At 45.3% G+C, this 16,015-nt stretch overlaps 1 protein-coding gene across 3 annotated transcripts in view; it reads right to left on the bottom strand.

The window, feature by feature from the left end:
* The window catches only part of RGS14 (regulator of G protein signaling 14), a 409,263-nt gene that overhangs the window by 138,530 nt on the left and 254,718 nt on the right, over positions 1-16,015 (bottom strand). For all 3 annotated transcript variants that reach the window (XM_078652746.1, XM_078652748.1, XM_078652749.1), the window contains 2 exons: positions 5,015-5,175; positions 3,175-3,267 (listed from right to left, as the gene is read on the bottom strand). In XM_078652746.1, coding sequence (XP_078508872.1) covers positions 3,175-3,267; positions 5,015-5,175 — 254 coding nt within the window. The remainder of the gene's footprint in view (positions 1-3,174; positions 3,268-5,014; positions 5,176-16,015) is intronic.

Genomic DNA, 16,015 nt, shown 5'->3' with positions numbered 1-16,015 from the left:
GGCAGCCCGCGGGGCTGCGGGGGCCTGTTACGCCCCTGATCGCCCTAACCCTCACCATTGCTGTCAATTGAAACAACAGTCAAATTTAAAATGAGACCCAAACCTACAAAGCCCTGCCCCCGATTCAGCATCATATTTGGTCAATCTACTGGGCGGACAATGAGGTCAAAGAAGCAGTGACACTGTACTTAGAAGTGCCTAAACTCATAATTTCCAAGGCCAACAACACTTTTTTGGGCGTGGCAACCACTTTGTGGTACTCTCTTCCACAAATGTAAGAACCAAAGCTTCTCTTACATTATTCAGTTGGTCCCTAAAAAAGCACTTATATCAGCTATCCCTCAGATATTGTATTCCTGCCAGTCTTTCCCTAATCACAAATATTTTCTTATCTTAGCGATCTATTGTTGCTATTAGATGTATATGTCATTAAATGTAAAATGCCCCAATACTTTCTGGGTGCAGCAATACTAGATTGCCCAGTCATATGAATAAACAAATACATACATTTAATTGTGTACTAAACATAGACTTATGTACATCTATATTTATATAGCATAATGTGTACCTCAGCTTTGACTGGAAAATAGACCCACTCCCTTTAAACGGAAGGGTAGGATAGAGTTGGTACATCATTTCTTGTGATAATGTAATTTCATTTCACATGATCGTTAGAACTCCAACAGTTATCTAGGGCTTGTTCCATTTTTAGGTCTCCCCTAGGCAGCGGTTGCGCTGTCTCTTCGAGACATGCTGTATTCAGGTATGGACTTTAAGTTCCACCCATTTTCTGCCCGTCTTTTCATTTGGATCCTGTTACTGTCTTCATAAATGTTAGCTTTTGATTTGCTAATAGGCTTATTAGTCCCTCATTAGTACCGCCTTTCTTCTGTTGTAACCTCCCATGAAGACTTTCCCTGTTAGATGTTTTGTTTCTCTGTATGTTGCAATTACAGTTTCTGAGCATTATTTTATTAATGACTTTTCTCCTAGCTGCTGTTGCAGGTAGAACACGCTCTCCCGCAGCCCTCCCTGCAGTTTAACTGCACGGTGACGCTGCACACAAAACATTATCTTAACAATGGCGGGCGCGCCTTTCTTTTCTTCTGCGCGGTTCGCCAAACTCTATTTTTTAATATTCCATTTCTTTAATGATCGCGGCACGGCACCCTTAATCTTCAACAATGGCGGCCGTGCGGTTGGCCAACTCTTTTTTTCATCATTTTACTTTTTTTTAGGTAGCATGGCACTCTGCTCCTAATTTCCCACAATGGCGGTCACGCCTTTCTTTTCTTCTGCGCAGCTCGCCCAACTTCCTTTTCTCCCGCCTCCGCATGCCAGGCAACAAGGGTACATTGGCAGTTAAGATACCAGGCCCGGGAGAAGAACATCTAGAACTTCTTCAGCAGCTACAGCAGGATCCTGGAGGCACACCCGAATAGGTATGTTGAGGGTAATGGAAGCAAATGCATTTATGCATTGATTTGGGCACTCTGGTTGGAAAGTAAAATATTTTTGCTGACTCGTAAGCATTATACATTGAACATGCATGCCATGAGTTATGTCTGTTAACTCTTGAACTGCAGGTGACTGTTGGAAAAACTTTTTTTTGTCATTCACAGGTGCTTAGTATCGTAAAAGTGTGTGTGTGGTGTTTTAATTGACATGTGCCGATGGTAGAAAGTGGTTTATTTTAACGGGCATGCCACGCTTCATTATTAACAATGGCAGCCGCGCCTTTCTTTACTTCTGTGAGGCTCGCACAACTTTATTTTTAAGTAGCGTGGCACGCTGCCCTTAATCTTCAACAACAGAGGCCGCACAGCTCACCCAACTCAATTTTTTAATCATTCTAATTTATTTTAAGCAGCGCGGCACGCCACTCCTGATCGCCAACTATGGCGGCCGCGCCTTTCTTTTCTTTTGTGCGGCTGGCTCAACTTATTTCGTTCCCCCTAACCCCACGAACAAAAATAGATAAGAGCAAACCATTGTCATTCACAAGTCCAATAGCTCTAAGTTTGAGAAATGTGAGACCTTTTGCATTGCAAATGACTGTTGGGGTTGAAGAGAGGGCAGCTTTGGAGTATGACGTAGATTGGTTCGAACTGGCCAAAAAGAATAAATGATTGGGTTGTTTATGCATGGTTTAGGTGTCTGTGGAGGATCTTTTCCACTGAATGCAGGACCATGAGACAGGCTATCTCATCAGCCTTGCATGACAGCTGGACTTGGTGTAGTTGTTCATAGGACCTGGATTGGCACAAGAATAATTTGGTTTTCATGGCTTGAAGTGTAGGCTGCGTTGTGATCTGGGTTCTGCTTTGCACCAGCTGCCTCCCATACCGACCTATGTCCCATGACAGCGGGTATGATTGGGAAATGTCCTATTAATGGTCCATTTTGGAGATAGGTTGGTGAATAGTGTTATTGTGGAAGTATCGTGTAAATTTGGTAACTTTGCCGTTAAGGATCAGACTAAGTAGGAAAGCTGATAAAAAGTCGCTCAATTTATAAACTTTGTCAAATAAATGTAAAGTGATATTAAAAGAAGACTGACAAGCCTAGCTATAGGGGAGATAAGGGAGTTTAGAACTGAGACCCCAACCAGGAGGTGAGAATATAATAGGGCCAAGCAACTCTGACAACTGGGAGGTCAAGAATACCTTAGGGACTCCGACTGAAAGAAGTGAAGACATGAGAAGAAATGATGGGAGAGCCGGTGCACCACAAGGATGGACTGTATTTAGGGTGGGAGTTGTGAGTAGTTTAAAGAATAAATGGAAAGCTGGCTAGAATTAGGTCTGCAAGCAGAAGCGCCAAGGATGGTAATGTGGCGCTCTCAACCATGGCCTCTCACATATCTGTTTTTCCTACATAATAATCACAGTCTGTGGTTTGACACAGTTTCCAGTCCAATGAAAGTGATGCTCAAACACTAACAGTGACCTTAAGGTCCTGGTTCCTTTGACCTGTGTAAGCCATCATCAATGTAGGAATCCATTTCCAGGATGAGGACAGAATGCTCAAGGCTTCTGCTCCTTACTACCAAGAAGAAAGGGAGCTGCACTGGTGGAGACATGGTCATGCCTTGCAGATGTCACTTTTGTGTGAATTTAGAAGTCAAGTTGTAAACATGTTCCCCTCTTTCTCACTCCCAACCTTGCCTCTTACCTGTGCACTGTCCTCAGCGGGAATGTGTTGAAACTTCTCACATGCCTCCCAGAAGAAAATATTCTCAGCACTGAACTCCTTCTTAAGGAACTCCTACAGACGGTAGGGGCCAAGAGAGCGTAAAGGAGAGCAGGAGGAATAAAGGAAGGATGAAAAGGGAAAAAGAAGAAAGGAAAGAAAATTGGTTGGTGAATAGGGAAATTGGAGAAAAGGAAGAATGTGAAGCAGGAATGAGGGGAAGTAAGCAATGGGGGATAACGCGGAGAAAAAAAATAGTCAGGAGGACAGAGGTAGGAATGAGGGAGAAGGGCAGGAGGAACAGGAATGATGAGATAATGTACGGGGGTGGCCAATAAAACAAAAAAGGAAGGAAGAAAGATTAATGTGTCTTTTCAGATTAAATTTAAAACATACTATATTATATAACCCAAAAATGCAAATAATAATCACGTTTATATCCAGATCACAGTAACACATCACAATATCAGTTGATTTAAGAACTGCTTTACTAAACAGTGTACTTTTGTAATGGAAAAATGGTAAGCTTTATTCGCAATAAATTTTAAAAAATCATTATCCGGATTCTTAACACCGCAAACACTGAATAGCTTGTAGATTTTCTGAGTTAAAGCATTTTTTGCAAAAAGTTGAGATGTCAACTTGTTTTGCCACTACTCTATAGCGTCAAAGGCTTCATCAGCACATTTATTTTCAAGCCTTTTTAAGATGCTTCCATGCAGGTTTCTAACATTATATCCGTTCAGAGCCAGGATTTGATAAGTACTGAGTATATGAATAGCAGAGGCACATTAATACTCACATAAGAGAATGCACATACATTGAATTCTATACTTTATCAGTTTAAACTGCAGACAGTGATAAAGCTGTGCTCTTGTACTGTTGGGTCACCAGCCCCGGAGTCATACAGGCGGTACCTGTGGTGACATAACTTGGACGAGCCCTAAGGCAACATATCAAGTGTACAAGTAATAGCATCAGTAAGTCAGCACAGAAATATACTAGGAAAACAAGCAGAGGGAAATGGGGAAGTAGAGAATAAAAGAAAATATGGAAACAGCAGAAAATATTCCCAAATCAATTAAGCAAAATGAGAAAATCTGCAGGCGGATGTCCGGATAATGTGCAATGAAAAGATGGGATTATGAATCAAAGGTAAAAGAGAACATGTACAAAAGGCTCAATTGATTAAATGATATGTTTTCCCCCATTTACAGCACAAACCAATGATCAGTGGCAATTAATAAACAGCAAAAGCGCAAATTCCAAGGAGAACAAACAATGTGATCGTGACCGACTGGGTGAAGCTGCATGAGAGACATGTGAAAAGCTTTGGATACAGGTAGAGGACAGGTGATGGACCACAGTAAGCATGAGAGGGTAGGCTGCATGACCATCAAGGGGCGAAAAGAGAAGGCGCCAAAATCAAGAGGGAGGATGCTGTGTCGACCTGGACAGCAAATGTAGCGTCACAGGCAGTTGGGGGAGCCCAGCTATTCGAGAATGGCGACATATGGGACGGCAGACCCAGAAAGGGGTGCAGTTTGCATGACAGACCCATTTAGAGGGGCACGATTGGCAAAATGCGATATCAGCACTGTTGGAAAGATGTGTGAACTGTATACAAAGGGAAGAAGGGGTAGAAGAAAGTACAAAAGGGGTGCAATTGACAGCTGTGGTAAGGTCAGTAGTGCAGACCCGACCAGTAGAGGGCGAACTATCAGAACGGGGCACCCAGTCACCAGGGGATATTCCCAATATGCCATCCAAGCCAGCCGCCCTACACCTCACAGAGAAGCCCCTGGTCTCCCGCTCCACTTACCGTGAAGTATGCCACCCCCAGCTGGTCCTGCAGGAGGCGCTCAAAGGACACGGCCCAGCTGGCCACTGCGCGCGCACTGGAGGATCCCTCGCGCCGGTCGCTCGGCAGGCTGGTCAGGCTTTGGTTGCTCCCCCGTCCCTCGAAGTCGGGGCTGCTTAACTCTGAAGGGAGAGAGGGGACGTTACTAAGGGAGGCACACTGCACCCAACTGAGCCCAGTCAAAAAGAGAGGGTAGGTCAGGGTGTTCGAATACACAGCCAGAATATGAGTACATCATTTGAGCAGGTGTTTGCTGGGGCTCGTCATCGGAGGTCAATTAAGAGCACATCAGAAATAATTGTGGTGCTTCCATTCCTAACATAATCTAATGTGGTATTTGTACTGCGCACGTTCACCACAAATTGGAGCTGAATATGAAATGCTTGGTGTTACGAAACTCAACGTGACCGAATGTATCGACCTCTGAAGAATGAATGCCTGTGTGGTTCACTGGGCCAGTTTTTACTGTTGATTTTTCTGACATTACCTCAAACATTGCCAGCAGAAGCTCACATCCACGCAGTCTTCCATACCGTGCAAAACACCTACACAGCGTGTCTTAAGTTCAAAACTGCAGCAATTTGCAAATTAGGGACACTATTCAGGTGCTGATTCGCTAATGGGTCCACTTGTAGTTTGGTGCCCGGATTCCGTCGCAGTCCGACCTCGATGACTGTTACTGAGATGTGGAAGGGCTGAGGTGGCAGGTACCTGGCCACAGAGGGAAGTGAAAGGGCCAGTGATGGGTTAACTGTGCTTGTGGGTGCAGAAGCAAAGTAGTCTGTCAGCTCCCTGTCCTTTATGAGGGATGAAGGACAGGCCTATCTTCAGAGGCTTCGACCCACACACCCATTGCCTGGTATTGTGTGACCCTTTTTAGTTCTTGTGAGAAGTTGGGCTGATATGTGATGTCCACTATTCTAGTGAGCACCCTGTATCAGTCCAAACAACCCTTATGATTATGGTTGTAAAGTCAACCTTCTAGACCAGCTATCCTAGTGGTAGCATGGACAAAAGCAGTCTTAGGCTAAACTCAAGAGGGCATGTGAAGCCAGCTGTTTTACCATATGCAATCCCTTTAATACCAAATGAAAGGACCTCACACAGGTTATGTATTCAAAATATATGTATTTATTTCTAAATCAATCCTCTGAACTCTTTATGAGGGCAGAGGCACAAGCGCATAACAATTAACTCAATATAACATACCATAAGTTGCACAAATATGGAAAGGCCCTGGTCGCCCGCTAAACCATATACTAAAATAGTGGCATAAGAACCACGTCACAAACAGTTGAAAGGCCTAGGGCCTAGGGAATCGCTGGGGCTATACTGGACTAACAGTAGTTAGGAAGCAGGAGGCCCACGGGATGCGGGTGCAGAGTCTAAATGCACACGCGTGCACACATAGAAGTCAATGGGTGCGTAAAGTTAGAAAGTTAAAGATTTAGGAGTCTTCCGACTGGACTAGAAGCGAACCACTTGAAACTAGGACACTAGGAGAGTTAATCTTCACAGGAGCACAGCAGTACTCGCGTTACCTCACCCACAGGAAGCGGGTGCATAGGTCCCAAAGTGTGTCGGGTTTCGTCGTGGAGTTGTATGGAGCCTTGGAGAAAAGATGCTGCAGGCAACCAGGAGAGAAGAGTCCGGTTGGATCCAAGGGCGCATCGAGGAAGAGGAGTACCTGCAAGCAGAGGGGACAGAGTCTGGGTCACTAGCCAGTGACCAGGATGGAACCAGGAAGGAACCAGGCGATGTCGGGAAGCAATCAGGCGATGTCGTGAAGCTTGTCTCTGCTGCCACGAGGACCAGGAGGTGTCGACGACGACCAGGAGCTGGGCACAGACTGTACCACGAAGGCTCTCGCTGTCGGCGGTGTTGGCTTCCGGATTGGAGTCAACAAGCCTTGGCAAAGGCAACCCACGCAGAATTCAAAGAGGGCTTCTTACTCAGGCCAGTAAGGACTGAGGGGCTTCTCCTTCGTAGGGAAGCAAGGGCCAGTCTGGAGCAACCAGACCAGCAGTGTAGATTTTGGATTTCGTCATCACAGAGGCCACTAGCCAACGGGCAAGTGACCGGACAGACGCATTGAGCAGGAAAATGCAGAAGGGCCCCACGCAGAACTCGTGGAGTGTGGAGGGCTGATCTTCGGTGCAGTTGGTGCTCGGGGCTGGGGCTTCTCAATCCCCAATGCACAACTTTGAGGGTGCCTCAAAAGTTGCACGGAAAGCAATTCGCTGGCTTTCCAAGATAGCCAGTCCCACGTCTCTCGTCGCCTCCATGGGTCTCAGCTTTGCTGTAGCTGTGGATCGGGCTGTTGGATGTCTGGAAGTCCGGGTCTTGTCAGGCTCTGTGTTCGGGCTCCGGCGGGAGCAACGACAAAGCAAACCGTTGAGCGCTTGATGGTGCCTGCTTGTGCAGGGTGGTCACTCCTTGACCACAAGGGAGATTCTTCAGTCTTCTACGTCGAGTAGGATGTCGAAGGTCCAGAGTTTCGTATCAGAGTTTCAGTCAGGATAAATCTAAAGTCTTGGGACTCAACTCCTACCTATATACCAAATCTAGGGGCTGGATTACCTGCTATGTCCCTCCTATGGGTGGGACCCAGGAAGGGGGTGGTTACACCCCTTTCCCTTTGTCCAGTTTCACGCCAGAGCTGGGGCTGGGGTGCCCCAGCACCGGTTTGAACTGGACTATGCATGGGACACCTTGTGTGGCCCAGGCAGTGTCTCATTTCATTCAGCCCTCCCTGCCCCAATACACTATAGCCTTTCTGGGGTGGTGCTAGCACCTCCCTGTGACAGGAAACCTATTGTCCAAGCCTCCCTCGCTGTAAGGACTCCCAGCAGCAGGAGGTCAGACTTGTGTCTGTGGCAGCAGCATCCATTTTGTGATGCTGAGGCTCTGGTTAACTTTAACCGGGATTAATGGAATTAACATGTCTTCTCCCTCTAGAAGGGTGGAATGCTACCCCCGTCACCAGGACTGCCGAGGGGGTAGTATTCCAATGCGTATGTTTTGATAAAGCCAAACCAAAGTTAGCATCTGACCGCGAGGTACATAATGCACTTAAGAGTATATGGTATGGCAATATCCTAGAACAGCTATAAGGACATGGTTCCGAAAGCTGCAGACAGGCTCAGCTCATGCTAGAGCACCATCTCACATAAAACCAAGCACTCTGCCTTCAGGATTGTTAAGGCCTACCATAGGAGTGACTTATATGTGTATATGTGTCTAGTCTAGTGTATGTGTATGTGTATATGTGTCTAGATATAAGTTTAGACATAGGTATACTATATCTAAGCAAGTGGTGATTACACAACCTTGCCCCAGCTGAGTGATCAGCCAGTTGTGTCAGTTTGGATGGCCAGCCAGGGGTGGCAAAAGATATGCTGCAGCCCCTGGTAGGCCTTGGATGCACCTATGCCCTGGGTACCTATAGACACTATACAGGGGCTCATAAGGTGACCCAATATCCAATTAGTTATGTACCTAAGGTACATGGAGTCCATTTTATAGAGATTGCAGATAGCCTGGGGCCCTGATTAGCAGGATCCCAGGCCAACTAAGTAAAAAACCAGCTAAACACAAGGCCAAAAATCTGGGGTAACCATAGTCAGGTATCCACCTTCCTACAGTTCTCACCTAGCGATGCAGCGCCATGCGCTGATCGCCTATGCGAGATCTATTGTTGCTGACTTGCTTTGTGAAGGGGGACAGGACATGTGCACGCGTACGGCAAGGCCTGGATAGGAGATGTGCACGCATATGATGGGAGTGAAAGTTGTAATAACGCCGGAATCCGTACGCGTGCACATTGACAGTCTGTGCCGAAGCTTAACAAACAGGAGATGTGCACGTGTATGGCTCGCGGCGTTATCACAACTCCTGCTCGCACCATACGTGCGCACATCTCCTGTCCAGGTGCGGCGCGCTTTGTCAGCTGCATGCATCATCAGCCAGCCAATGGCCATGTACAGCATGTCTCTTCAACCACCTGCAGGCTCCCGCTCAACCCCACTCACCGGCTCTTGTGGGGACTCTGCGCTGCTCCCCGGCTGGTCTCCTCAATGGCAGGGGGGACTCGCCTCTTCACCCGGTCACTCTTTGCGGCGCATGGTGCAGCAACACATAGGGCTCCGTCTTGCTCACAGGAGCCCCCCCTGAAATCCTGCTCCGGCCACACCATGCGGCATTCACGAAGGCGGGGTGGGTTCCCGCCGGACTTCCCTCTGCGGGGTGGGCTCCCGCCTCGCTTCTCCTACAAGCGGGCTGCAACACGCCGGGCTACCTCAGCTCACAGGAGCCCCGGACACTTCCGGCAGCGCACTCCATGCCCCGCCCACGTCCCAGGCAAGTTTGCCCGATGTCGTCGCAAGCCTTATGCAGTTTCACTTTGTTAATGTGTACGCAGGCTCAGCTCGGGATGTCCTCAAGCAGAGTGGCCCCCTGTAAGCGGTTCATCTGGCTACCTCGCTGGCACACGCGTATTTGTGCATAGTTTCTGTGGTGTGAGGTTCTCCGCCTTATGAGAGCGTGCGTACATAAGAACTTTCCCTGTGCGTCTCTCGCACTTCTATGTCCCGCTCTCTGTTTGTCTCCTGGGGATGTCGTGCGGAGAAGGGGCATTAGCTCATGTGCCCCTTAAAGAAACCACAGAATTTTGAAGTCATCTTGGTCTCCCAAGCTTCGACGTTATGCTCGCTTTGAGCCCAGCAAGGCCGCACCTCAGGATAGCGAGATGCCAGGTTCCAGCACCAACGCAGCCGCTGCCTCTTGGAAGGTGAGGCATTTCAGTGCTAGAGGATACAAAGCAGTAGCAACTAGGTTTGCTTTTTCTTTAAATTTAGCATCATGTGAATTTTAAAAGAGGACATAAATGCAGAACCTTTTTGAGAGTTTGTGTGGCGGAGTGGTTTGCATTTTGATCAAGGGCCACGTGGCTCGGCGACAATGGCGCCTTATGGAATGTGTTGGTGCTCGTCTCTGAGGTAACTTATGACTTTTAAATGCTCTCGCCTGAGGACTTTGTACTCAGTCTGCATGTTTCCTAGGCGTTCTTGATTCAAGGTTATGTTAATACATATGAAGGGTCACGATTCACTAATATGTGTGTCATTTAAGTATCTTTTTCAAGTGGACACAGTAACTGCTGTAACACAATACCCTTTTTCACAAATATATTTTCTTTTGCCCTTTATGGAAAAACGGGTTACTGAATTCTTGACTACCCACTGGATTTGTCACGTTACTAGAAGTTGTAGGGTAATTTACACTTCTTTAGTCTTTATGTTCACCTTCAAATTTAGTTTGTGGTAGTATAGTTCCATGCAGGTCAATTTTATAACTGTGATGTTATTTAGTTGTGCCTTTACTTTCATACAGTTTGTTAAATCTTCAAATCTACACGCAATTGAGTACACTGTGTTAGTTCTAATAGATGGGGCGGCGCAAGCCAGAGCATGGCCTGCTTAACTCAGTTTAACACTTTATATTTATGGCGTGGGTTAAGTTAATTTATACAAGTTGTCATGTTTCTGTGATTTTATCAAGGCCCTGATCGAAGCCATGCTAACATTAATGTGTGTGGCTGGTGTGGTTAAACAGGTGCTAAAAGCAAATGTGTCTGGACTGGCAACATTGCAGGGAAACACAAACATACTAATAGCAGTGACTGTAAGCGAAGGACGCAGCAATGACACCAGGATTGGGCATATGACGCGTTTGTTTTTGCATGCCATACCAGTTTCTGCCACAGGCCTGGTCTCTGCCCAACCGGGTTGAGTATTAGGTCAGTCCAGTATTAATATGCATGGCCGCAACAGGTGTCTGACAGTACTGTATACTTTACTTATAGACTTGCATTTCGAAAAAGGTATATATGCAGCGTGGCCTGGAGATGAATTGGACCCAAAGTAATAGTGAAGTCCTCAAACAGGACAGCTGTGCTGGATTTTCAGTCAATTAAACACAGTGCCCCAGTGCTGGGGAGGGACTCGGGGCAGTCACTTGTGCGTAGGCCCTACTGTAAAAAAAATTAGAGGAGTCATTCCACCATATACTGCATTAACACTTTCCAATATTACAGTAGGTACTATAGCACTTTACATGAGCAGCTGCCAGTTACATTACACAAAGTTTTTCACTCTCTCATTCATTCATTAATTTTTTAGGCATGGGGAGATTAAATGATTTGGCCAGAATTCACTACAGAGAGTCCTCAGGTCATGCTATTTTGAAGCTCCTCTGTATATACACAGGACCCTGCCACCTAGGGACAGTAAAGAGAACATGCAGAGAGTTATCTCATCATGACCAGGTGTAACTTTTCATACCTGTCATCACACATTCGCTTGAAGGGTGTACGTCTTTTCAATAAAATTGGCTCATCTTATAGCAATGTGCTTCCTTAGGCTTTGGGAGGGTCACCCTCTTCCATCCCATATCGCCCTATTAAAATGTTCCTTCATTTACTTACATGGAACCACCACTTTAAATATCGGCTGCATGCTCATTCGCGAGCCAACAAATTGAGAGGTATGCTCTACTGCGTGAAAGTGGGATCCCCTGAGCCACAAGTGTTCTAATGGCTCATCATTTAGCACCCTAAAAGCATCTGCTCGACTAGCTGTTATGCCAAAATGCTCTTTATGGCTCTGTGACTCACATTCACTTGTGTGCATGCCACTCCACCAGCTAGTCACAACTATAAAGATGTAAATATGGCTTTGCCTGGTGTTGTACTCGGCCTACTAGTCTATTCTTAAAGATCCTAAAGTCATGGACAAGGCTGACTCTTATTACCAGGCTCAGGTTGGGGAACAGTCTTCATCATTTTTATGCGTCCACTACACTCCAAACAAAAACACATGGGTATAAATAAGACATTGCCATTTACAACGCCAATAGCTCTAACTCTCGCAAATAAGAGACCTATTGCATGTCAAATGCTTGTTATAGTTCTGTACGAAGGATGGAATGTACCATGCAGGCTCGTGGGGTACACATCCAATTGACCAATCCCCAGATTCTCACTCAGTGCTCAATCAACCAATATCTTTATAGCATTGTTAATAAAAAGCGTTACAAAAGTAAAATAAATGATTTTATCAAACGAGCAGGTTAAGAATGTATTGATTAATTTGTTCCTGGAGTCAGTGGTATTTCGCTATTTTAAGTTGGATCGAATACTAACTAGCAGCTTGGATAAAATCACTTTCACAAATTTCACAAAACCACTGGCCAAGTTTCATGTTTGTTGTAACCTAGTTTGTATTCCCCCTTAGCCTTGGGCAAGTAGTATCTACCAACTCTCCTGCGCGAGAGCACCCATTGTTTCCCTCCATCCCGATTGGTTCCCCAACATTCCACCCTACCCCTGTCCCCTCTCCAACCGCCCAACTGTGAGTTGATTGATCCGGCTAACTGACCTACGCACCGCCGGAGGTGTGGGGCTGTAGTAATAAACCCATGACTTACTTCTACTACTTGACTGAGGGTTTATCTATAACAAGTGGTGACGAGGACCTCAGCCCCTCACCGCGGACCCACCGCTTTCCAGCAAAAATAAGGAAGTAACTTAAAAATATCTCGGTGCTGTAGCTGAGCCGAGGAAGGACTGGCTTCTCACCTTGATCCTTCCTGGGGCGCTTTTGCCGATTCCTGCCGATTCTTCTGCTTCAGCATCCTTCTGCGTGTATGCTGTTCAGCGTGAAAACGTGAGCCCGACGCGGACTAATTCTATTGACCTTCTCGGCGAGGCTGCGTGTGGTGTCTGCAGCTTGCCTTAAGGTACTGATCTGCGGCGGCGTTCCATTTCTTCTTCTGAACGTGCGAAACCCAGCGCTGATCCGGCAAGGGAAATCCTGTCAGGGGATTTTCGCGCCATCGACCCCTCACTGTCTGCGCATGTCTGTGGAACGCAGCTACGTCAGTGAAACGCAGCGTTAGGCGCCATCTTGGACATTCAGTGCGGGGATAAAGGATCGGTGTTAGAAGTTCGAATCGCCTGTAGGCATTCTCACCGTGATGTACATATAAATTTCATGACTCGAATTTGACTAAAAAAAAAAGCAAGGAAATAATAAAAGACATTGCTAAGAAGCATTTTTCTACACAGAAAAATAAAGGCAATCAAAAGAAAGAAAATTTGAACCATTCAGCTTCCCACAGCATTCTCAGGTTATCATTGGGAGTTTATACAGGTTAATATTTGTAATTTGTAAACAGCCTTGCTTGCTCCAGAAGGTCGTGTACAACCAATTTTGGCACATAAAAAAGTAAAGTAATTTATGGTGTTTACTTTCACTGTATTAAACCATTAAAGCTACGTAGTTCTGCACCTCAGCAAGCACAGCTCATCCTTATATAAATCTACTTCATTCATTTTTCGTAATGTGTGCTCTTAGCTCACTGAATCTTACGCAACCCCAAGCGTTCTTGCCTATAAAAGGTGCTCCTTGCATGCCTTGGAAGGAATGGAAAGAGTACTTTACTAATTATATCGAAACAGTAGAAGATGAGGACTTCACAGCAGAGAAGAAGAAGAAAGTGCTGCTATACTGTTTAGGTCCTGGGGGTGTAAAGACTTACAACAACATTGAAAAAAAAACGAGAGAAGGTGGTGATGTTTATCAGAATGCGTTGGATGATCTTGATGCCCACTTCTCACCTATAGTTTGTGTAGCTGTTGACCGTTACAAATTTTCAAGAAGAAAGCAAGGTAAAGAGGAGAGCATTGATGACTATGTTGCTGCCTTGAATAATTTGGCATTGACTTGCAGATTTAGTCAACTACAAGAAGAGTTGGTGCGTGATCAAATTATTATGCATGCCAGCAACCCTAATATCCAGGACAAACTCTGGGTTAATGGTGAAGCTTCTTTGAAGGAAGTTGTTGCTTTGGTTAAAAAAGCTGAACTTACAGGCAGATGTGCCAAGGCCGTTCTAGAAGAACCAGTTGTAGTCAAAGCAATTAAATCCTCAAATGCTGGCAAGCTGAGACTTAATGCGAACATGAGAGATGTTGAACATGACCATCATAAGAAAAGTGAACAACAAGGATTCAAATATAGCAAAGATAAACGTTGCAGTACAAGAAAGAACGATTTCACTGAACTTAAATGCTATCGATGTGGTTCTCCCTCCCACCTAGCTGATTCAAAAAAATGTCCTGCGAGATATCAAAAATGCACATCTTGTGGTTTGACAGGACACATTTCCAAAGCTTGTAATAGGAGATCGTCAAAACAAGGTAAACATGTCAAACAAATTCAAGAGGACAGTGACTCAGATGAAGTAAACTCAGAGTATTCAGATTCTGACAGCATCAGCTATGTATTCTCAATTGAATATGATGTACTGGAACTCACACCCACAAGAAAAAAGAAACCCATGTGTGATGTGAAATTAGGTGGTGTCACAGTGAATCTCATGGCTGATTCAGGGTCTCCGTTCACAATCATTAATGAGAATGTGTGGAAACAATTTAATGACAAAATCGGCTCTTCTTTGGAGAAATCAAAAGTGATTGCTAGAAGTTACACTGGAAACAACATAGAATTCTTAGGGACCCGAGATCTTGAATTCGAATTCAAAAACAGAAAGGCAATTTGCAAGCTTTTTGTGGCTAAGAAGGGTCCTTCGGTCCTTGGTTGGAGCGACCAAGCTGATCTGGGCATTATCCTCAACCCGAACAGCGATGAACCAGTTATGTCTGTCGATGAGTCCAGCAAACGCACCATCCAAAATGACTTTCCTGAAGTATTCTCTGGCAAGGTTGGTCTTCTCAACAGTTTCCAACATAAAATTGAACTTAAAGACTCTGCCATCCCATGCATCCACAAGGTAAGACATTTACCAGTGTCAGTGAGAAGTGATGTTCAAGTCGAACTGAATAGACATATCAAAGATGGAATAATTGAAGAAGTTGAGTCCGCGGAGTGGGTTTCTCCCTTGGTGGTGGTCAAGCGTCCCAACGGTAAAATTAGACTCTGCATCGATCTCAGGGACCTGAATAAGAATATTATTGTTGATCAATATCCCCTGCCACGCATATGTGAAATGTTTAATGCCACCAATGGTATGTGTATATTTTCCATAATTGATTTAAAATCCGCATACCACCAGATTCCCCTACATGCGGACAGTAAAAAAGACACCACATTTATTACTCCATTTGGTTGTTATCGATTCACCAGGGTGCCTTTCGGTTTAGCCTCGGCCGGGGCGCTTTTTCAAAGGGTCATGACTACCATTTTTGAAGGCGTCAACGGTATCAGGTTTTTCCAAGATGATATCCTGGTCATGGGTAGCAACCAATCTGAACATGACACACATCTTAGGCAAGTTTTTAATAGACTTAAAATGCATGGTCTGACTGTTGAATTGGACAAGTGTAAAATTTCTCAAGACAAAGTGGTGTACCTAGGGCACACCATTAGCCAAGAGGGCATCAAACCTAAACAAGGATTAGTGGACGCCATTCTCAACGCTCCTTGCCCATCGAGCAAAGATGATGTCAGAGCTTTTCTTGGTCTTACCGAGTATTACTCGAAATTCATTAAAAACTTTTCTGAGAAAACATACAGCATTAGACAATTGTTAAAAAATAAGACAAAATTTGAATGGTCCACGGATTGCCAAAACACCTTTGAAACCATTAAGAAAGAAATAAGCAATGCTCCTTTTCTCAAAGGATTTGATCCAGAAGCTGAAATCTTTGTGACCACCGATGCAAGCAACAAAGGTATTGGTGCAGTGTTAGCACAGAAGGATTCATCAAAACAAGAATGGGTTGTTGCATTTGCCTCAAGGTCACTCACCCCTGCTGAGGAGAAATACTCAGTAATCGAGCGCGAAATGTTAGCCTGTTCATGGGCGCTCAATTACTTCAGAGCATATATATGGGGTTACAACATTCATCTTCGTACTGACCACAAACCCCTAATCAAAATA

This window comes from Lissotriton helveticus, chromosome 7 (assembly GCF_964261635.1).
Source record: "Lissotriton helveticus chromosome 7, aLisHel1.1, whole genome shotgun sequence".
Lineage (NCBI taxonomy): Eukaryota > Metazoa > Chordata > Amphibia > Caudata > Salamandridae > Lissotriton > Lissotriton helveticus.
The sequence above is the reverse complement of the archived record's forward strand: the minus strand, read 5'-3'. Positions and strand labels throughout refer to the sequence as shown.